At 37.4% G+C, this 25,134-nt stretch overlaps 2 protein-coding genes across 3 annotated transcripts in view; one reads left to right on the forward strand and one right to left on the reverse strand.

The window, feature by feature from the left end:
• Nucleotides 1-25,134, reverse strand: part of LOC135705327 (putative uncharacterized protein DDB_G0271606) — a 225,513-nt gene that overhangs the window by 166,728 nt on the left and 33,651 nt on the right. The gene's annotated exons all lie outside the window — the stretch shown is intronic.
• Nucleotides 1-25,134, forward strand: part of SPR (Sex peptide receptor) — a 73,951-nt gene that overhangs the window by 23,820 nt on the left and 24,997 nt on the right. The window contains exon 3 of the mRNA XM_065227023.1: nucleotides 8,633-8,763. Coding sequence (XP_065083095.1) covers nucleotides 8,633-8,763 — 131 coding nt within the window. The remainder of the gene's footprint in view (nucleotides 1-8,632; nucleotides 8,764-25,134) is intronic.

Genomic DNA, 25,134 nt, shown 5'->3' on the forward strand with positions numbered 1-25,134 from the left:
AAGCTCCTCGTTTCTGTGATGAATTTTAACCATCTTCCCGCAGATGCTAAGAAGAGACACACGTACACACTGTTCTTGGTGTCTGAGCTGCACAATCTATTTTGCTTTTCTTCGTTACACTTCGATAAACTTGTGACAGTTGTTTGCCACTTGATACATTACCACCATGGAACATTCAAAAAAAAAATCGTTACCAACCTCCGCGCAACGGAATAGATTCATCCAACAACATATATATACAAAATGCTACCGACAGTTTTTCCTCTATCCTGTTTCGGTAGTTCAGCTTAAATGGGCTTTTGCAGAAAATCTACACAAAGCACATGAAATTGAAGAACGTGCAGGGCTGAGCTTGGGGAATTGATGATTAATGACTGTGCACACGAGGTTATTCCATGTTTTTTTTATTCACACCTATGTTTATGATTAGGTGGAATCAGTACGAAACTGGCCGTCAACAAACCAGAAGCAGGCCATGTGAAACGTGACCTCAAAGCATTGTAGTGCCAGATAATCCTTAGCACATCTTGCGAGAGTTCGTTAGAAACGGTAGAGACAGATTGCTGATATCAGTGGAAAAATTGCGCTCATTTGAGATATCGTAAATGCTCAAAATCCGGACACTTTTAAAGGTTGATACCACTGTCTTCTATGAAAAATAGCACGTGAGTATTATTATAGACTTTCAGCATAGTTGATAATCAGCATACATATTTATTATGTTGGAAAGTAGACGTAATATTTAATATTAAAATAAATGTTCAGATTAACGAACCGTCCGGTATTCGGTGCATTACGGTATCTGTCACTGCGGGTCACGCATTGATTTTTATGATTTGTTATGCGAAGGAAAACACCCATCGTGAAAAGTGGGGAAACTGTTGAAGAGTTCAAATTGATCGAAAGAGCAAACAGTTCTTCTGATATTCATGGAGCTTTCTGCAGTTGTTACTTAATGTCAACTTCCAATCAGCTACTCCAAACAATACTTGGATTTGATTTTACTGCGACCAGTAATTTGATCTAATTTGGAAGCTTTGTTTAATGAGAGCTCAAAACAGATCATAACAACTTGCGAGCTCGTTTTGACGTTCATTCAACCGATCCGTGCTATGAGTATGACGGGGCACAGGTCTAGGCAAGATCGCCACTAGTTCTTTAATGTCTTATCTAGTACACTAGAGAAATTGATCACGTTTTTCGAAACAATGATAATATAAAACAGCAAAAAAGGGTTATCTTCCATTTAATTCCACTTAATTAATTTTGGTATCCATGACAGATACGTATTTCGACTACAATGTGCAGTCTTCATCAGTGTCCTGTGTTCCTTATTATACTTATCCTTGAAAACGGACAACGCTCAACATCCAGTTGACTGGCAGGGAAATTTCCTTTTTACGAAAATTTAGACTGGTTGGAACAGGATTCCAACCCCCTAGAAAAAAAACATAATAGATAAAAAAAATTACTTAAATTGAACACTAGGAATTGAAACAGTCATCGTGCTCTGGTTACGGCTACTGAAGCTTATAAATGTATTTATGTTTCATGAGAAATCGTCTTCGTAAATATTCAAGCACAATTCAATTGAGAAAATAACCAGTGACGAAACCAGATCACGTGCCAACGAATGACATTTGAGTCTTGGATGGCTGCCGTCTTTTTCTTTTCCTATCTAGGTTAATACCAGAGACGGACAAAAACTTCATTATTGTGACATCACCCGGCCTTCCTCAATCTAAATGTCCATTGATGTTTGTTTTTCTCATGATGTAAGCCTCCTATTTATTACAATCTGTACAAGCCTTAATTTTCCAATCAAATATTCATGTAATTCAATACAACCAACAACATCAGGGCATTTGTCCCACTGTCGATGTCATAATATTGTACTAGAAATCAAATGTTCACTAAATCAATCAACATCAAACATAAATGTCATTACCTGTTTATTGCAGCATGAGTTTGATACCGGGGGGATAGCGTTTCGAAGATAATTATGTATATCTCCTCATCCTACGCTGCTTAACATTGTGTAATGTTACACGAGCGGTTTTCCACAAACTGTAAACTAACACAATGAATTAATATGAAGAGGTCGGCGAGACGACTAATCAAGAGAGTTGGCAAATTTGATTTCCACTCTCGGGTATCCGCAGGTGCGTTAGAAGCTTCAGTAGGTCACGCACAAAGCGAACCTTCGACGTGTTTCGTGTTACATGATCCGACATTACACATACAACAACTTTAGCTACCGCAACGAGGTACTATAGCTACTAGCATAAATGAACACTATTCGGAAAACCTAAAAGCTGCACGTAACACAATCTGTTTTTGTGGTTATGCCTTACAAAAAGGATTCAAATTCTAAACCAGAGCAGAGAGGAATAGCTCATTTGCCGGCGGAATGAAAACAACTGCCAAATTTGAAAGCTTTGCTTTTGTTCTATCAATGTCTCAGAATCGTTCATTCGATGTTGTTGCATTAAATTTGAAGCACATGTTGTATTGGCATTTGCATTCACCCTTTTAAGTGAGGCTATCTCACCTTACGAGCCTCGAGAGAACCACGAGTAAACGACCAAAATACTTACTAACAAGAATGAAACTATCAGATGGACCCCTCCTCAAAATATAAACTGTGTATAAGTAGTTTTAGCTTAATTTTAAAATTCGCAATTATTAAAAATCAAACAGTGACTAAGTTCACTAGAAGGACTAGAATTGATAAAAAAAAAAAGATAAATTATGCCCATTTGACAAGGGTCAGGAAAACTTCCTTAACTTTTTTACATTGGTTGCAGTAGCTTCTTTACGATCCTTTTCAGAATTATTGGAAATGTACGACCAATCCGGGGTCACTTTCACTTGCAGGGCTGGTAGCGATCAATGCTGTCAAAAATAGTGATTTTAGTGACCATGTTGAAGAAATAAGTGACCAAATAGTGACTTAAAGTTGTAAAAAAGTGACTAAAAAGTGACGTAAGGGAAGAAAATTAGTCGTTCTTATGGCATACCAAGTAAATGTTTGATGTTTTAGGCTTATTCAATTAGATTCCCATAAGCACTCCGCAGCGAAATAATTAATATAGTTCTATGATTTTCACTGAAGGTCTCAAGATCTGTCTGAAGTTTAAATCATCGAAACTAATTCATAGCTTCTTCGATAGTCTAGAGTTTCCTGATGTTTATAAAACTGCCCAAAATATTTATCAATTTCCTTAAAAATCTCTAGACTGCCATGTCTTAGTATTTTTTTTAAAGAATCCACCATTTTAATGGAATTGATTAAATTGCCTTTAAGTTCTACAATTTTCCTTAAGTTTTATAAAGTTTATAAACGCTCACGGAACTTTTCCTTAAATCACTAATTTTCCCTGCAAGAAGAATGCTTACCTTAATTTCTCTAAATTGATCAAATGTTCCGGTAAATTTTCTGATATATATTTATAATTCCATTAAGCTTCTAAAGTTTTCGGATCAATCAGAGAATTCTTGGAATATCCCATAATTCCAAGGAACTCCTTGTAAGTCGCTGCAAATGTCCTTAAGTTAATGAGATTTTTCTGATGTTATCTAATCGTCCTCGAAGTACTCGGAACTTCACTGAATATAATGAAACAATCAAAAATATCTAAATTTCATAACGTTCTCTGGAATTTCTCAAAAATATCGGGTTTTACTAAAAGTTCTCGCATTTTTTAATTAATAGTACTTCGTTGATGTTCTCTAATCAACTAAGCTACATTTTCGAATTTTTTATAGATCTTGAAATTTTCAGGATATAACACCCTTGAAATACTCTCACATTTTCCGGATTTTCATATAATTTTTATTGCGTTCCAGAAATTTTCTCTGAGCAAACCGAAGTTTCCGGAAATTCCGGTTTCTGCCATTTCCTTGAAATTTTCTGAACGGTCCTTCGATTCTCTGATCTGTCTTCATGTTCTCGGAGCTTTCCTAAAACTCTCAACTCGAATGAAGATCTTAGTTCTGCTTTTAAAATAAATGGAATTCTCGCTAATATCTTTAAACTTCCCTGGAGTTCTCTGGATTTCTGTGAAATTCCTGAAAAATTTCTGAATTTTTCATAAATTTTCTGAAGGTCTCTATACTGAATCACTCGAAATATCTTAAGGGTTCTCGATTTTATTTCAGCACCTCATGGAACTATTCTGCATTTGTCTAAACTCACGCTTATAGATTTTTAAACCAATTCAATAGTCAGGGTTGAGTGTTCATTCGACTATCGACAGAAGAAGGCCACTCTCGATGTGTGTCACGCCATCGTTTGTTTACTCCGCAGCAGCCATTGTGTGGTCCTCCCGATTGTTCTTCATCAGCAGTTCTTTCGGTCGATGCGTCGTCGACTTTGGAAAGCAAACGTTTCGTGATGAATGTGTGAGTGCTGACCACGTCTTGCGTCCATTGATGCAATGGAAGCGCTCGGCCCCCCGTTGGCGATACTGCCATGCAATGAAACCACTGGAAGCGGCTCCCGTTCTGATACAGGAGGCTTATTGCATAGTTGAAGATAAAGTGTTTATTGTGTTGTACCTTTTGACTATAGTTTAAGGATGTTTTGCATAGTGAACAAGAATCCTCGGCTCTGTAAAGTTAATTCGGTTGAGCCTTATCAAATAACTTAATAAATAATAGTCTGGGCTAAAGTTTAGGAGACTTCCCCTTAAGATCTCTGGAATCCCCCAAAGATCTCTAGATCTAGCTTTTCTGAGGTCAATAGAACTTCATTATAGTTTCCACAATTTTGATAGTACGAAACGTCAAGACATTAAAAATGTTGAAATCTTAGACTTAGTAAAATGAAGTAAGTGCTCAACTTCAAAATTTAATGGATTTGAGCTAAACTCGTTTCTTTAAAACTGATTGTCATGTCTTAAAAACGTTTGCGTTAAAAACATATTTTTCACGCATTTCATAAATAGCATTCTTACCTGGAAATCATCCGCCAAAGTTATGGAATAAAAACCTGGAAACGCAGGGAATTTTATTTAGCCAAATGAATGGACACCCTGTAGATAGAGAAGAACGATTAAACGTACCAAATTCTATATCAGGTCATGAACTTCGGATTGTTCAAAAATAGAACAAAATATAGGCCTATCCAGATGAATGATCAATCTTGAAATAAATTCACGTTTAAAAAAGTTTGAAATACAAGTTTATTACAAGAAAAAGTTACTTTAGTGATTTGTCCTTAAAAAAGAGACTTTTTAGAGACTGGCTTAAAAAAAAGTGACCAAGTCGCTAAAAAGTGACTCGCTACCAGCCCTGCACTTGCAATAAACCTGATACTAATTCTAGTAGTTGTGTAAACTTTAACTGTGTAATTTTGAGCTAAACTCGGTATAAACAACGGATTTTTCAGATTGCAATATTGCAACATTCTATCGTGGCGTTTAAACGCTGGTACCTGGTTGATGCAAAGTTGATGTAGCGATTTTTTTAGGTAGCCTCTTTCTCTTTTATACCCGGACACATTACAGCGTATATCACGTGATATATGCTGTCTTGCAATGAGCACTCATACATCTAGTTTTCACTGGAATAAAACACCTCTCAGACCATCATAAAAATTGCACGCGTTTAAAAAATATAGCAACTGAAAATTTCATTCGACATCGTGATATCAAAATTTGCATGACAGCGTAAGAATATCAGTTCTCAAATATCACGAGTAGTGGTGTAATCGGTCACCGCAGTCGACGTATTTTCTGAAATAATCCGTTGCCTTTCTTTTTGACACTCGCAGCTCAAGCTATCAAAAAACAGTACCAAACTGAAATGTCATATGACATGGCTCTCATATGATCGTGCCGCCGAAGAATGTTACGCTTTCGTGTTGAATTTATTTCTCATTATGAGAGCAGCTCATGCCGTGCTTGTTTTTTTCCTTGGTTTGTATTCCGTCGGTCTTGTTTTCCGTTCTGAGGCAGCTTCCACACCTGGACCCTACTTATCGACCCATCAACTCATGAACCGGGGACCAACGGCTTTACTTCCCGTGATCAGAGATGTTATGCCTCAGAACATCCCGGCGGCGCCGACTTAGATTGAACCCAGGTCTACTGGGGTGAGAGGTAATCACGCTTACCACTACACCACCGGCGCTTGTGATAACTATCAATATAAAATGAAAAGATAAGCGAGAGGAAACATTGCTGATCAGAAATAGTTAAAATATACACAAAATAGAAGAATTAGAACGAAATGACGCTGATGATATGATAGTTATTTGGCAGTTTTCCTTTTATGCGAATGTTGTTCTACCGCTCGTGCTGTGTGAGAGAGGCGATGGTAGAGCATGAGTGTACGATAAAAAAAAAACTATAGCCCACGATAACGAAGCAAATGTAACTAAAAGCAATCACCGGCTAATAGAAAACCAGTTAATGAGCACATTAAAATTTTCACTATGAACCACTGAAAATGGAAAGAAAAACTGAGAATGGAAAGAAAAACTAGGATGCATTCCGTTAAGAAATAAGAAACAAAATTAAGCACTAATGACCCACTTTTTCTTGGAAATTAATTATTTCCACCGTGTACCTGAGAGTTTATTGCTAACCAACACAACACGAGGTGGTATTCCAACTAATGAATAGAATCTTCTACTTTCACCTTAACGAGCGAACGTTGCTAAGCAAGCACATGCCACCCATCAGTCGAAATCAGTTTTTCACACCATATCACCGTTTGCTTTGGCCGTTCCGTCAGAGGATACATGTGACTGAAGATACGACACTGGTTTTATAACACCAGCATCCCACTCCTGATTCGATCGGACAATTTGTTAACGTGAGCAATCCGTTTTTATGACACACGTAGCTGAAACGTGCCCGCGCTCCCTAATTGCTTGCATGTGAAATTTCAACACCAATGCTTGAGTTGCAAATTTGATGTTCACAATTCGCATGAAAATACATGATCGAAAGCGGGTTATTCATAGCAAACGAGGAGAAATGCACCGAAATAGTATGAACCGAAATAGTGTGAACGGAAATATTTTGAAAATTATCAACTATTAACAATCACCGATAATCTGCTAATGCATCGATCCTACAGCAAAATGCTCTTACAGCTTTAACAAAAACAACCGCACAACGAAGCCGCAATCCAGGAAACAATTTCAACTGGAAGTCTGCGATAGCAACCTTCCATACATGTTCAATTTTTTTCAGGCTCACTGCATTTTCACCAACCAAGTCCTAATTGACCCGAAATTGCTACAAAATTGCTTCTGGACTTGATGCCAACGTCATTCGCTTTATTTGCATGGAAGCATCGGGTTGTCGTAGTGACGTGAGCCCATGGTAATCTTGGCCAGCATCCAAAGCTCCAGAGCGGTTCGATGCGCATTCACTGCAGGGTGGGGAAAAATCATCCGCCTCATATTTGCCAGAGGCTAAAAATTCACCACACCTGGGCCTTGGTTCATTGTAAGCAAACGTGCAAAGTTTCGTTAGAATCCGTTGACGAGTAGTACCGCAATGAAGCCAAGACCAACACGCAGTGCAGTAATCGAGCATTACAAGTAAGAAATTCGTCCGGTGTGTATCACTAGTATGTTGAAAATGCCAATATAAACTGTTCGAGGTACAATAAAACGGTATGATGAACTTCAAAATTTTGTTACAACCATCCTTGGATCGTGTGAAAAACAAGCCTGACCAAGGCCTGGAATGTTTTATCTGTAGAAAAACGAACGTTCATCGTGGATCAACCTACCTAAACGGATGAAGCCAAATTTTACGAAATAATTTAGTGTGTCCACTTTTCCCAAAATATATTGTAATTTAATATACTAGTAATAAAATTAATAAATTAAGACTAAATCATTGAAAGGGGAAAATTTTTCTTCACCCTGTATAGTAGCCAAAAAATGTATACAGGAGCGCTGTCAGATGTACCATTGCATTGTCAGTTGGTAGTATGCAGTGGTGAAATGCATCTGCCACCTCACATCAACTACCTCTAGGGTGGAGATTGTAGGTGTACAATGATTTTTTCCAGAGCATGATTTTTACCCCCGTCGATACATTGGAACTACAGCAAAAATACGCTGAACGTTGTATCCAGTAAGAAGTGCAGATTATCAGAAACACTCATCGGCATGAAATAACCAAGTGTATGATTTCTACCCCGAGCTCCTATCGCTTTAGCAGGTGCTGGGTAAAGTTACTGATCCTCTAATAAAACACACACTGATATAGGTCAAGCGTAACGAATGATATGAAGGAAATAACTGCCAGCTAGGATGATGCTCACTCTTCCAGAAAAAAAAAGAAAAAACAGATGCAACGGATGCGATGCACACCCACCGCACTGCTGTTCGAGAAACCCATTTTTATCTCAGACCCCGGACAAGAGGTAGCAACCGTAGACTGTGAAATTAAACTGAAAGGGTTGTCATGAACACCAACTTTTTGTTGTTGCTGTTGTTGTTTCAAGGTCGGAACACCTGTTTTTATTTGTGTTCAATGTTGATGTATAGGACTGACAACGGATGGAAAGCAACAGCACAATTGTTTCCAACTTTCTACTAATTAATAATGTTACTAATTTATTTTCCGGGTTTTCCCTTTTCCGCATTGTTTTCATTTCACAGCGATGGCTCTTTGCGACATGTTTACCCTGCTTTTCCCGGCGCCCGGCTTGCTGTACATGTACACGTTTGGCAATCACTACAAACCATTATCGCCGATTGCCGCCTGCTACGTGTGGAACGCGTTGAACGAGGTAAGTTTTCCGACTCCTATGGTCATCAGCAGAATGCGGAGGAGGGGCATGTTTGCAGTTCATTAAAGCGAATGCACATACGTTCATTGATTACGCGCGATGTCGTATGTCACAACATAACCCAAATGGTTAATAAAAATGTACTCTGCAGCCGTGGAGATAGGCGGTGTGTTCATTAAATTGATTTATAAATAAACAATTAAAAAGGAGTAAATTGCGATTATAAAATGGAGATTGCAATTTTCAGAGAGTTTCAATGCATGATCAAATATCGGGGCAAGCAATTGGATTGATGCTTGATTTTATATGCATTAGTGTTTCAAAATTTCGATTTTTCTCCACCCAGCTTAAAATCAGGTCCAGCCTGATTACCACCTTAGATTCTGACCATTCTCCCAAAATTTGAGCTCATTTTGTGGCGATACTTCTCTGATCGTTTGAAATTTATGTAATTCAACTGAAGCAAATGTACAAATGTTTTTTGATCAGTTTAAAAAAATGTCAGAAAATTATTCCATTAGGCTCATGCAAAATCATGAACTTTTATTGAAACTGAAAATATTTTTTATGCGCTCTCTTCTGGTCAACCTCAGTATGTCTCAGCAGCGACTGCTGCAAGCAAATTCTACAGCATTCGAGACACCTTGCCAACTTCCGCATAATAATTTCCCAAACATTTGATTGGGCGGAATTTTAGGCTATTGGGTGGGTTCATGTCCTATTCAACAAAATCCACTCCGCATCCAAGCACAATTATTATTATTTAACTTTATTAGGGAGGCTTTCAGCCTTGGGCTGGTTCGCCTCCAAAGATCCAACCACAAGCGTGGAAAGTCTGTACAGTGCCTGTAGTAAAATAAAATATATAAAATAAATTTTGCGTCCAGATTCACTGCACAAAGCCTTAGAACTGCTCATTTAAACATGTTTTTTTTATCGTCGTAATTTCATATTCTGTTAACCGTGTTTTTTTTTTTTTTTTTGGAAAGGTTATCTATTTAACTACAATTTTGCCTCAGACGTCATTTATATTGGAAGATACGCTTCCGTGCTATGATTAATTGAAAATGTCAAATACGCAAATTTACGCAAACGAGCCGTGAGTTGTTCGCCCGTAGCGAATTATTATGCAAAATGTTTATGGAAATCAGCGTCAGTCTGAAATTTGTTTTCGTTTTGTCATTTGGTCTGGAAGTGCTCAATCTTGTTATTTTTCGGTTAAAAAAAGTCAGTTTCCAGCAAAAATTATTATGATTCTTTCACGATAGTACGGGTTAACTTAAATAAATTTAAAATTACTCCATTAATTAGAGCTACACTTAAAATATTAATCAACTGTCATCACAACATTATTTTAAATAGTCGTATTATCAACAATAAAAAAAAACTTATTTATTCAAACATCGTGAGATCTGGCCATTCTCACCATTCTTCTTAAATTTCGACTGAATTGTTCAAGCATGTGTCCAATGTGGTCCTGGGAACTTGATATATGTGTATTTGATTAAAATGGCACATACATAAACAGCTGTAACTTTTTAACTTCTATAACATATGACTTTAAATTTTAATGAAGATTTTTATGCAACGTACACATATAATTGTTTATGAAAGTCTGAGAGGTGCTTTATCTCGACTCGAGTAATAGTCATGAATGTCTAAAAAATGCTGTACAGTCTCAAATTTGAAATCAGCGGTTATTCAAGAAAATTCTTTCGTAATTGTTACAATGTACAGCCTTTGGTTGAAGACGGTGTCAATTGTCTTTTCAAAAGCTGTATGGCTAACATGGCTTAGTACTTGTTTAACCCTAACGAACAACTTGTTGCTACACCACCAATCTTCAACATCGTCAACTTTACTGTTACACACCGTCCATAAAACATTTCCGGACCATCTATCAACGTGAGGAGTTGGGTAGGACAAGCTGACGATAAAAGCGTAAAGAGCCAGTAGAGGACAAAAAGAGTAATCACATTATCAATTACTTGTACAATCTCTAGCGAAGTGGAAAATATGGGCATACCAGCAGAGACTGCATTTCAATAGAATGCCTCGACTATACATGTAACGACATTGGGAGAGACAACGGAAATACCCACGGGAAGCTAGGGGCATTACAGTCACAGTATCAGACCTATTCAAGCCAATAATGGAGAAGTGGGTATGCCCGTCTTCTGCTGTCAGTTGGGAAGAAAGGGTACAATCAGGATACCCCACGGACAGTTTTTGAAACGATGTAATCCACTTGCCTAGTTTGATCGTTGTGGGTTCCTTCCTGTGGTTGGATTACAATCTCTAGGATATTAAATTGCAAGTTTTATCGAAAAACAGTCGATAATGTTATGTTCAGTAACTAGAAAGAACTCAAGCTATACATAGAACTTTTCCGAGCAAACTGACGAATCGATGAGACGCGATTTTAATAAAATGTTGCATATTGTACGGAATGTGAAGTAATCTGAATTTGTGCGTTGGTTTCTATTTCCGGTTCATTTCCAAATTTCCAGGTTGAGTGGCCACTCTGCCAGATTCCAACACAAAATTGAATGATACAGATAACGAACAATTATGCAAAATGTCATTAAGATAAAGAACGTCATGTGTGCAATCCATTTTATGTTTGCTGTTTGGCCTGAAAATACTATTCACCATCTTTACTAAAAAACTGCAATCAACTTTTGTAGAGATAAATCCAGTCGTGATTATCTAGCAAATAGGGGCACATCCATGCACATTAAGTTTTTTTTTTATTTTTTTCTCGGTGCAAAAAATGAAATTAAAAATATTAAAAATAATTTAAAGCATGCATAACGGTTATAAAATGCAATCCCATAATCGTGATTACTATCCAACTTGATCTTGAAAATATGTCCAAATCCGGTATCATTATAATTTGTCTAGATTTTTTCAACAAAAAGTCTGAAATCTCGTTTTTCCATGTTCCAAAATAAAAAAAAAATATCTTAATTTTTATTCGAAATAGCATTTTTGTCATATAGAGACTGCTAATGAAAAAAACAACGGGGCACTTTTTCTTCTTCTTCTTCTTCTTCTTCTTTGCGTTTCAAGCTTATTGTTTATCGCATATTAGTTTATGGCGTGTTCTCAACTTAGTGTTCTAGATGCACTTCCATAGTTATTAATTGAGAGCTTTCGATGCCTGTACCATTTTTGCATTGGTATAATTGTGTGGCAAGTCCAATCATACTTTTATGCCCAGGAAAGTCGAGAAATTTTCCAACCCGAAAAAGTCCTAGACCGGACCGGGAATTGAACCCAGCCACCTCCAGCATGATCTTGCTTATGGACTTCAAAGTAACGATTTAAAGTTTTCTTTGATGATGGATACCAATGGTTGCTTTGATTGAAAGCCACAATTCCCGTATTTAGAGGGGAATTCCTATTTGCGCAAGGATTTTTACTGCTTTTGCTTTTTACGGATCCCTTGATCACTTATACTTGGGCTTCGGTAATGTGGATACGATATGCGGTCAGCATCCTTATTCTTGGAGCTCAAGCGTCACGGTATCCGGAAAAATGAATAGCTGCAAAATCTCTGCCTTTACCGACTGAGCTAAGGGAGGCCCCGCTTTTTCATACAAGGGTCAATTTGAGCACCTGAATCTTTTTTCCACATATTTTTTTAATTGTACACCATAAAAAAAGAAATATGAGTTTTCACGTGTGGATAAGCGTAAATTAGGATCTATCACGGTTTAAGAAGCTTTTTAGTGATATTGTAACTAACGTGAAAGCTCTGGGACAAGAATTTGTTTCGAGTAGCTGTGGTGTCACGTTGATCGGTTTTTCTTTTCGCTTATTTTTTGTGCTTTGTCTCCCTCCCAAGAAGAGTTCTACCGAGTATTTTTTTTTCTTTTCTTGGTGCTCTTGTTCTGCCTTCCGGATGATACACGCGAATGAGGTGTTAGGCAAAAGTTCGGTGCAAATGAAAAACTTCGCATGTGATTCAAAATGTTGTGTTCGGTAGTAAAAACTACGCGGAAGAATTTTTAGATTACCGCGAGTGAAGAGGTGCTTTTACGGAGGCAGAGTTTGGTGAGATCCATCTGATTATAAATCAATCATAAATGCATATTGCCATATAATACTAAATACGCGTCAGATTTCGGAACTTCACATTTCGAAGTGTGGAAGTGTGTTTGCAGTATTATTATTCATATGATAACGGTAGTGTTTACATGCGGGGCTTATTGTATGTGAAAGTAACCTCGGAATGGACGTGAATTACCAGGCATTCTGAAATGGGTTACTGAATCTGCAGTAGAGCTATCGCTTTCTAACTCCCGGACTAAATTTGCTTTAAATTATTACATCAAGGATTGTTGTAAGCAAATTTCTTCCATAATACCACTGCCGGCCAGTGGGGGTTAGATTGAACACACACACACACAAGGGTCAATTTGAGCACCTGTCTCTATGGGTCAGTTTTCTCTCAGGCTTCTCAATATGGAAAATATCGAGAAAAATTATTGATTATTCCCATATGAAAATATAATGGTAGTCAAAACAAGACGGGAAAAGTTCTCTCTTGCGAATAGTGAAGGTTCGAGAAATGCCGATTATTTTAAGTTCCACGATCTTATATTAACATTTAGCAAAATAAAAAATAATCTGTATTTAACCCATGAGATGAAATGATGAAGTGAAGAGATTTCTTAGCTGAACAGATTTAATTAATAAAATTAATATGTTTCATATCCCGATTTTTTTTCCGAAGTCCCAGAGTTATAGAAACTATTCTATGTCTACAGAAGTTTTGGAAGAATAAAAAAAATCAAATTCAGATACCTACCATGAATTTTTGTCTAAATATTGACATCTCAATTTGTACATGCTTTTCTGAACAATCTCTGTTTTAAGTCTGTTACATCCCGAAATTCGTTTTTATGATCTATTTGCGATCCATGATTTTAATCGTAACTTTCCTTATGAATGTTCATGGATGGAATGGTTTGTTCACGTAACAGTGATGTTGGGAAAAAAGGTGAAGGGTGTAGAAATTCAGGTTAGAAATTAATTGAATCATTAACCTATTACGCTAAAATGGATGAATAAGCATTTTTTTTATTATTTATGATAAGCGCGAGATTATGACATTGCTTGAAGTGGGTCACGAATGGAATAATTGAGAACCGCTGATCTAATTTATTTGTGAAAAATGTATATTGCCAATCATGCTCATCCTCATACAGCTTCAGTACAGTGGAATGGAAGTAAAGCAGTACCAGCATTTTTCCACAAGACTGGTTTGATTAATTTTAAGAATACAATGAAAGGTGAAAAATCAATTACTCTTACCAATTAAACACTTCACTAGGTTAGCTTTTCGATTGAGCTTCACAGAAGGCAACGTTGCTATTTCGAGTCAATTGGCAACCCATTACCCTTTCCAAGTTGAGTAGAGCAGAGCCAGCGTTTGGACATACATCATTCCGATAGCATGGTATAATGCAACACAGGGATTTCAGTACACCTGCTGATTCCAACATAGATAAAAAGGGATGGTTCATTGAAAGCCAACCAGCGGAAAATTCATCAGTCAATTATGCCAGACTAAATTGGCAGTTGATTAAGTTAGAACCTTCTCCTGTTGAAATGTTCAGCTAGGTAAATGAACGCTAGCAAGGTGCGGGACAACAAATGACGCACGTGTGCACGTGTGGTTGCGGTTCGCTCGGTGAGCAAGTTATTATCATAGGAACCTACTGCTTGTGTTGACTTTCCATAACGAGCCCACGAAACCGCTTGAAATTGATCCAACATAGTTGAACAAGTTTTAATTAATTCGAAAAGTTCCTAATAACGCAATGCCCACATATCAAATAAATACATTAATTTTCCCAAGTATGAAGCTTGCATTTTATAGATTCGAATAATTGTTGGTAGGATAAGCTTCATGGCTTAAATCGATTTGGTTAAGGTTGAATACACACACTTAAAATTGCTCGTGGAATAAAACGTTTAAATCATGCTGGTAAAACATAGCCAGCTTGGAACAATCGTATTTATAAGCTTCATGTTCAACTGAGCGACCGTGTTCCTTCACTTTGTCAACTTGTTTTTGCACTAGGCCTTTGTCCAGTAATTCGGCTTTTTTAACTTATTTCCTTTGCATAATAATTATGCGCACACTACGAAAAGGCATGTAAATTTCGGTGCCCTGAGAGCGACACATGTAAGCGGCCCTTTTGACAAAAGAATCAGTTTAAAGAAACGAGAAAATCAATTCAATCAAACGTTCTCTTCGTCGACTTGCTTATGTTTCGGTTTGAGAACACTCAATTTTACATGAAATGTTTGTTTACGTTCCAAGATTTACGTCCAATATGGATTAAGTCTCGTGTAAAAGTAGTTATTTCTAAGTGTGCAGTAGACTGATGCAAAATTTGAAATTTTCGCTCCACAGTGTTCAAACGGTTTCAAATCGGGTCCTGATTAGCCTCCGAAAGTTTAAACTCATTTAGTGAGAAACTGACTTGGCACAAACCATTTGAAGTTGATATGGAAATTACTATGGAAAAACAAATTTTTTCGTTCATTGTCTTCTAGCCTTTTTACATATTGTATTGTTAACAAAGTCTATTGCTATTCTTATGAGAATTTTTATCAGCTGCAACTTTGCAGAAAATCGTTTTTCAGCCAAACGTCAAATTAAATAGTTATTAATTGTTTAAGAGATTGATAATCTTATGGCAAGATTAAGCAACTGTATTGTGGGCAACACTGTAATCTGCAGTGTGACATAGTAGCCATGATTTTTGTCCTCTATTCTACGCGCTATAAACACCAATGTTGCCTGCTGAACAGTTGATTGAGCATAATCATAAGACATCAGTGACTTGAATCATTAATAACTTTTGTTCCTTACATTTGATCGAAAAGTGGTCTTCAACAAAGTTGTAGCTGGGAAAATTTTCAACAAGCTTAGATATCATTTTTTAAAGTAGATTTAAGTGGTGAATTTTGAATTAGATATGAACCGAAATTATGCTTTCTTCATAGTAATTCCCATTTAAACTTCAAATGGTTTGTGCCAAGTCAGTTTCTCACTAAATGAGTTCCAATTTTGGGAGGCTAATCAGGACCCAATTTGGAACCGTTTGAGCTATGTGGAGCGGAAATTTCAAATTTTACAACAGTCTAGTGTGCAGTCTTCTTCGTTTTTTTTTGTTTTCCGTCGATCTTGTTTTCCGTACTGAGTATCAATGCTACCGACGCCAGGGAGACAGCTTCCACACCTGGACCCTACCTATCGACCCATCAACTTCAACATTATGGACCGACTTCACTTCCCTGGGGAACTGTGAATGAATCCAGGTCCTGGAGTGAGAGGCAGTCGCTTTTTGGCCTGGTTGAAAGGAACATATACACAGCAAAAAAAATAATTATGATATCACGTCAAAGTGGATGCACTACAATCATGTCGAAAATATGGTGTAATATTACTTGCTAAAAAGGACAAAATTATCATTAATACAATGCATGAACTGACATTACGCTGCTTTTACTGCATTTGTTTATTTATGTGGTCATAAAAATTACATGAAATTTTCGACATGATTGTAGTGCATCCACTTTGATGTGATATCAAAATTATTTTTTTGCTGTGTAAGGTAAAAACTTCTAAATTGAACTTTATTAGTATTGTACTGCTCAATGAAAAAAATTGATTGAATTTCATCACAAATTCCTAATGTCAATCAGTGGCATAGTAAAGATATCCACAATTTTTATTGTGTACCTCCTTTACTTAGGGTTGGTTGGTTGGTTGTCTTTATTAAGGAGATTTTCAGCCAGACGCTGGTTCATCTCTGGCTTTACCTAGGGGCAATTTAAATAGGACAGCTTCAATTTATTGTATTTTTTTAAACATACATGACAAACTGTGTCACACATTTTCGCACTCTTATTAAACGTACTTTCACAAATTCTAAGACCACCCCCTCCCCCCCCCCCCCCCCCAACTCCCTCAAGCGTGGACGTCATATTTGAATCAGCAATAAGCAATTTTCTGAAGCCTGAACTATGCGTGATTGTATCGCAAAAAAGCCAACAAATTTTGACATGGTTTTATTCAACTTCACCTTCACTTCCAAAATTCATGTAAATTTCTGCGAAATATAGTGCACACGTAATTGACGCTAGATTTGACGTAAATTTATGCGCAATATTGCATAAATCAGCAATGCTGTATACGAGTTTGTAAACAATTTCGTTTTTTTTTGCCAATTATAGCTCAAAATTGAACGAGAGAAGATTTTAAATGATGGTTAAAACTCAGATTTTTTTCCATGCAGCCAATATGCGATTTTAATGGAAATTTTTCTCAACTATCATTCCCACAGCTTGTTGGACAACGTTACGAACCTGATAGGACAATTATTAAATTACCGAGTTTGCATAACTTATTAAACGCAATATTTCATCCTTAAACGAATTTTCGCTGCGTACATATCCACAATACGTGTCGGAGGTGATGTGAAAAGCCAAGAAGAAGTGGATAATAGCATTAATTAACGCTCGTTAGATGGGGAGCACTTGTCTCTGGTGTTCCGACGTGTAGTCTAACTTAGTAGTTGTATTCATACCGTACGGGTTTATTCCTGATCGAACAATACCTCATCATCGTGGTGAACACGAAATGATTATACAAGATGGAGGAGAGCAATGCAACTAGCACCAACTTGTGGTATATTTATTACATTATTCCAAGCATAAAGCATCCGACTTTGAGGTTGCACTTAGTTACATAATTGATGAAAAATTAACATTAAATTTAAAAGTAATATTACTTTACTACGCTAAAATATGCAACAAGGAAAACGATGAAAGCATACTTCTTTAATAGGGATTACACCTGCAAGGATTAAACTTTTAGTTAACACTGTATTGTCAAGTTTCTCCATCTCTAAGCATAATATGTAGCAGCAGCTCGCTTGGGTGCCAAGCTGTAAGTTGCTGATAGAAGACCTACAACCCCCGTGCCATGGGGCTACCGCATACGACAACCGAGGTGTTATGTTGTGTTTTCCCTGTTTTTCTCATGGCATCACGTACGGATACGGGCGACGACAAACTTGTCGGCACCGAGCTTCCGGTTCAACTTAAACGATAATCTCAACAAACCCTCAATGCTGGTTGGTAGGTGGATGATTTCACCCTTGAAGAGTTGTTGTCGTCCGTGGTCGGACAGAAAATTGCATCATACCAGCACCTTGCTTCGAGGTAGAAGTTGATGTAAGAAGCTTCTGTGTTGGTCGGACACAACTCAACTTGGTCGTCGGCTCTTTATTTGTCAATAATGCTCACTTCTGTTACCTAGTCTCGAGCAATATGTGCAGAGGACATATGAGCCAAAGGTAAACAACGGATTTAAACTAATACTAATGGATATTTTTGGTCGCAATTGAAAATTTAGTCGATTATTGAATTTATGTATGAGACCAAATTAGGCCGTTTCCCCTATCTCCGGTTGTTGAAGCGAATGTGCACTGTTGAATATATGGAAATCATAAAATCGGAAATTTGTAGTGATTTACGCTGAGGATGAAAGAGTGTGGCTCCGGTGTCCACCAACAACAAACCATTTAGCTACGTGCGACTATTGCTGCTGGCGACGATACGCGTTATCTTAGATCCCAGTAGCGCGCGAATAACGCAATTTATTATTCTATTTATTGTTCGTAATGCACAAACGCTATTAACTTTACTACCATTAATGCTAGCGTTGATCGCTATCGCAGCTCGTTTTTTTTTTCCTTTCTCTTGCTTTACTCTCCTCCATTGTGCGCTACGTGGCCCACTTCACAATTAGACAAACACACGTGACACGGTTCGATCGAGTGGCACTTCATTGCTCGCTGTTAATGATACTGTGTGCTTCTTCTACTTACAACTTTCTATTTATTACTACCCAAACCGCGACAAGCTGTCATTGAAAGAAGTGGTCGTTCAGACGAACGACTTGAGTTGGTGCAAATTTCGATGATTCAATGGAGGAGTGTGTTTTAATGGATGATAAAATCTCTCATTCATCCAACAAACTACCAAAATCAATACATCCAGGGTGGCCACTAAGTTTTAAGGTTAGAATACCCAACTTTTTCCCGATTAAAATAAAAAAAAAACAATCTTAAACTTTCAAATGCTCATGGATAAACTAAAACAGTTTAGAAATAAAGAAATTTCAATTGTTTTGAGATTTTTTCTGTCGACCCATCAAAATCATGGACCGGGGTCTAACGGCTTTACTTCCCTTCCGAAGGAAGACGTGATCAGAGATGTTATGCCTCAGAAAATCTCGGCGGCGCCGACTGGGATTGAACCCAGGCTTTTTGGGGTTAGAGGCAATCACGCTTACCACTACATCACCGGCGCCGCTGTTGTTTTGAGAAATAATAGGTGCTTAACTTTAATTTTTCTTCTTTTTTTTACTTTTTTTTAGAATTTTTGCCGTAGGCTCGTTCACCCCTAAGTTTTACAACCATTTTTATAGGTATCATCCCTACATGATTAGCCCTATCTTAAATTTCACATTTTTTTCATTCATTACAAAATTTATTTCAATATATGTTTAGAGCATTGCCATTTTAAATTTGGATGAGGCCCCCGGGTAAAAAACTGGAGTACCAAAACTGACACACTTACCCTAATCTATGATGGTGAAGAAATTAATGAAATAGAGAAGTAGCAGTGGCAGTAGCAGAAGCGATGAAATCTGGACCGGAGCAAAGTGTGAACTTAACAATTAACACTAACCACCTCATAAAACACACTGTACACTAACATTTCTTAAAGACACGAATGCATCAGCAGATGTAACGTGCCGGTAATAAAAAAAAACAACAACAACAACAATTGATGCAAATACCTTGAATATACAAAAAATAGTTACTAGAATATGTTTCATGAACTCCTGGAGTAAAGTGTAGATAACATTAATCAGTTGTTTTATTTAAATAGTGCTGTAAAGTTAAGTGCCAGCGGATAGACCGGTATTTTCACGACAAATCACGACGTGCTTGCTTCGGTCAAGCCATGATGTAAACAAATGAACTTATCCTGACAACCAATGCCTTCTGTGATTCTATACACTCTTAACTTCATTCAAAGGAATATTGAAAAAAAAATGCTCAAAAAATGCCTTAATGGCAGCATTTTTAGTGTGTCCGGATTTTGTCGTCTTCAACTTTTATTCACAGTTCACTATCCACCAATTGTAAATCAAAGTCATGATGATCACGGTAGTCAGAGCACCGATATCATCACCTAAGTTGATTTGGCAACACTCTTTTACCTTTCTTCCGGATTATTTTGCCGGCTAGGCCTGACAGTAGGAAGCACACTGCATAGCAGCCAAGAGACATATTAATGACAGGGCAGGAAATTACCTCCTATAGAGGTCAAAAAGCCAGTACGACGTGAATTGCGAAGCATAGAAGGAAGTAAAAAATGCTTGCTCACCTAAAACGGAGCACGAATGGTGATAAGAAAATCGCTTAGGAAATTCCGAACATTTTTTTTTCTATTGAAGTAGAATTCTTCAATGACACTTTTCATCGTGTGCGAAAATGGTATTATATTTGATTTGCGATCTCTGTCGAGCAAAATGGACAAGTGGAAACAAGGTGTACAATTTCCTCTTGTGAAAATTTTTACTGCTTCCTGTAATAAGCGTCTTCCGGTCGGAAGGCAATATAAGATCCCATTTTCGCACCGAAATTGAAGAATGATACTTTTTCAGTGCTCGAATCTGATTGTGAGCTGCTCAGATTCAGAACACGATAGGTTATTTTTGTCACTCTGGGTCTGGTTCATTGATTCTATCGTTTCAGGACTCGAATGAAACATGGAAGTTATGTGCACCGAGACGTTTATCAAATGTGGAATAATAACCGTCAGAGACAGGTACAGAATCAGCCTTATGAACATTAATCACGATTTACTGGTGGGATATTACGAAAAATGTGTGAAATGTGGTTACTGTAGCACATTCTAGCCATTCCCTGAAAATTGTTCTGGTTGAGTTTATGGCTCCGGTGGCTATATATAAACGTGTCTGACATTGTTGAAAAATATTCTATTCCTCTATAGTCGGTTGCACGAGAAACCGTTCACCTGGAACATTGAAAATGTCCTGCAGGTGAGGAATTTTTATTATGCATCACCCATAGAATACCCACCGGTATACTGAAATATCAAATATTCATATGCACCCTGTCGGTATGGTCGTATTCGCTGGCACATTGAAACAGGAATGTTTTCGAATTAGCCTGCTGGCAGAGCGAAATGGACAATGACAAAGATTTATTCGCTGTGACTCCGTTCATCGATGAAATATATGAAAACAGGTTGCCCGTGACCAAAACCAGCTGAATATTCAACGTGTACCTACCTAGCAGAAATATAGTACACTCAGGTCTTTTTTTACACGGGGGATATGTACCGTGTGAAAAAAAAAACGGATAATGTGATTGGAATCACGTCGATTGGTTGTATCGTTGTCGAAAAATCGTTAAAAACGTAACGTGTAAATGGCGAAAAAAAGTGTAAAAAAACCGCGTAAAAAAAACCGTGGAAAAAAGGCTTCAGTGTACTGCATTGTTGTAGATGAACATTTCATGTAAACAAACAGTTTCCATACACGCAACCGGAGAATGTAATATTCTCTTACAAATATTTTTTAGAATGATGTTCAGAATTTATAAGAAATAACGACACATATAAATGCTGTAGTATTGCCGTCGGAAAACTTTTCAAATAATTGTGTAAAATTAGCATGTTTTATGAAGTTTCGACATTCTTAAATGCTTAAAAACCTAGAAAAATATCTTATGGCGATAAAAACACCGAAAGTTTCTTTTTCTCTCAAGCCTTATCCAAACATAAATTATTTGGTTAATGTGCTAGTGAACTGTTGGAAGACAGTCACAAATCGAGCTTTTATATTGTCATTACATGCTCTTCAATAAAGTACCGAATAGTAGCAATAATATGCGGAATAGGCCCAATACGTCCGTAGAGATGAACTACCCTAATAAAAATTGTATGGTTAATTTGCTTAACGACGTGTTCTGGGTATCATCCAAACCATTTGTGGAATAGGTCAATGATTTGGGTTATCGTTCGTTTATGGTTTTTTTTTTATTAGGGTAGCCTTCGGCTAAAAATCTCTCAAATAAAGATTTAAAAAAAAAACTAATACGTCCACTTCATTTACATTTATTACTATTAAAAAGAACCATGAACAGAATCCTGATGAATGTGAGCGTCTTAGTGGAATATCTGCATAAAGAGAGAGAGAGAGAGAATGATTGGTAATTTCAATTTCATGCCATTACCTCATTTGCTTATCCTTGACAGATACGCGTATTTCGTCTACAATGTGCAGACTTCTTTAGAGTCTTGTAACTTTTTTTTTTGTAATTACTTTATTTGTACAGGCTCAATCGAATAAACTTTACAGAGCCGAGTTATCCTTTGCGTTATACATTGTTACTGTCTTATATTTAAAGTTAAAGGAACTGGACCGAGTACTCGCGGTCGTCTCGAGGTTAGTGGAGATTTACAATTTTTTGGATGGGAAAAGGGAAGAAGGAGGTTTTAAATGTGGTTTACGATATAACTATTTAATTAATCCTAAAGCATGAAATTATTTCTATTCATCTTGAAAACAAACATTGAAAAAAAAAACCCCAGACGTACAAAACACAAACTAAACACAAGGTTAATCAAACTTACAATCTAAGGTTAATATCCTTAAAGTAAACATATATGAGTTTCATAAACTCCAGATCGCGTCTAGCCAAAATTTCCCGAACTGGAACATTAGGTTGTCTACCTCGAGCCCGAAGGGAATCATAAAAATGTGATCTGACTCCACGATACTCCGCACAAGACCAAAGGATGTGATCAGCGTCCTGGTAACCTTGTCCACATTCACAGAGATTGCTGTCTCCCAACCCCACACGGAACAAGTGAGCGTTTAGACAATAGTGATTGGACATGAGACGAGACATCACGCGTATGAAGTCTCGACTCAAGTCCAACCCTTTGAACCATGCAAACTTCGACACCTTAGGGATAATTGAATGTAGCCATCGTCCCAAGCTCCCTTCACTCCATTGATGTTGCCAGCTAACGAGCGACTGCTGACGATAAATAGAGAAAAATTCACTATAGGCGATCTGTCGATCATAAATGTCGCCTTCCATAGCGCCCACCTTCGGAAGTGAATCCGCCTTCTCATTGCCCAAAATTGAGCAATGCGAAGGGACCCACGCGAAGGTGATGATGAAAGAGCGCACGGATAAAGCACTAAGCAGTTCTCGTATTTTCAAGAGAAAATACGAGAAGTGCTTTACCGGCCTAATGGAACGGATAGCCTCGACAGAACTGAGACTATCCGTAAAAATAAAATAGTGGTCTGGAAGAAGTGAAGCAATAGTTTCCAAAGTGTAGTGAATTGCTGCCAGTTCAGCCACATACACAGAACAAGGAGCTTCAAGTTTTCGAGAGGCGCTATGAAATTCATTAAATACACCAAAACCAGCGGACTCCTCTATTAGAGATCCATCTGTGAAAAACGTTCTTGCAGAATCAACATGGCCAAACTTTGCAGCGTATAATGACGGAGCAATCATAGGACGATGATGCTCTGGAATTCCGCGGATTTCCTGCGTCATAGATAAATCAAAATTCACTGAATTGCCGAAATCGGAGAAGACTACACGATTGGGAATATTTCTTGAAGGGCTGACATCCTGTGTTAAATATAGGTAGTAGAGTCTTGTAACTGTGTTAATATATATTCGGTAAAATGCGATGTTTTTCTTCAGTCGAGTATTAGTACAAGACACTAAAGAAGTTTGCACATTGTAGACGAAATACGCGTATCTGTCAAGGATAAGCAAATAAGGTAGTGGAATTAAATGGAAATTACTAATCTTTCTCTCTCTCTTTATAACCATGAACAGTTTAATTTCCTTTTGCAAAAGTTACTACCCAAGCAAAATTGCAAGTTTTAGCATGGTTTTAAAGCATTCTACACAGCAAAACATTAATTTTAATATTACACCCAAGAGGATGCACTTTAATCATGTCGAAAATCTCATGTAATTTTTATGGCCAAAAAAATAAACAAATGCAGTAAAAGCAGCGTAATGTCAGTTCATGCACTGTATTATTGATAATTATGTCCTTTTTGGCAAGTAATATTACACCATATTTTTGACACGATTGAAGTGCATCCATTTTGCTGTGATATCAAAATTATTTTTTTGCTGTGTACAAGTCTAAATCATGGTCTACGGAACCCTCATAAATCCAAAATTGTTACATGGGTAGTTTACGTGGAGGAAAATTAACATAATAAACGACTTTTTAAACGGTGAAATGTTCAAGATTCTTTATATATAAACGATTGAAAAGGGTTAAAGAAGCATAGATTGAAAGGCCTGTGCGCTAAATTAAAAATGCCATTTTCATTTAATCCTCACTATTCCAACGCATTTTATGAAAGAAGACTGCTACGGCTCATAACACAACGTCATTAAATGACCAGTTTAATATGACCTGCGAAACCCTCACCACTAAAGCATAAATAATATGGAAGCATCCATCGATAGCTGATTTATTTGACCGCCGAGGCTGTAGAATATCCGATAATTGTTACCCACCGTTTCCAACGTATCGGAAGCACAACAACTGCAATAGCAAGTAGTAATCAATATTAATGGAAGTGCACAGCGGGTGTAGATATATAGGTTCAGTTTGCATTTCCGAAAACCGACGGCTTATTAATAATCATTTGAGGTGTGCTTTGCCGACCTCAATGCTTGACTGTTGGCAATAACATGGAAATGTAACGCTATTCCTACCTATATGTAGACTGACTACGTTGCGTTGGTTTGTTGGTTTACCAGCGTACACATGGACACCTGAAAGCCAGCAGTCAAATGAGATTTGTTTCCTGCAGAATAGCCGGAATTTTTCATTGTGCCACAATTCGTGCACAGGGATACAGTACCTTCTCACGTTTGGCAACACGACCTCATCACTTTTATTGTTTTGCAGTTTTGTATTTATTATTATACTTGTAGATTCATTGAATCTAGTATGTCGCGCGGCGTTCCAGAAACCCAATTTCCACGCTGAGGTTGCCTTCTACAATAAACGGCCATGCCTCTCAAAAGGCTACGATGATTGTACTTCGTTTAAATCAAATAATATAAGGTGTCATGAGTGCTGCGGCTTTTCATCTGAGGAAAATGGCGTGGATTTTTCAGGGAATATGACAATAGTACATTACCAGCCTTCTCTGATCCAAAAACGCTCAAGTAATGTCAT

This window comes from Ochlerotatus camptorhynchus, unplaced genomic scaffold (genome assembly GCF_037179485.1).
Source record: "Ochlerotatus camptorhynchus isolate MF236.1 unplaced genomic scaffold, CSIRO-AGI_Acam_v1.1 ptg000265l, whole genome shotgun sequence".
NCBI lineage: Eukaryota > Metazoa > Arthropoda > Insecta > Diptera > Culicidae > Ochlerotatus > Ochlerotatus camptorhynchus.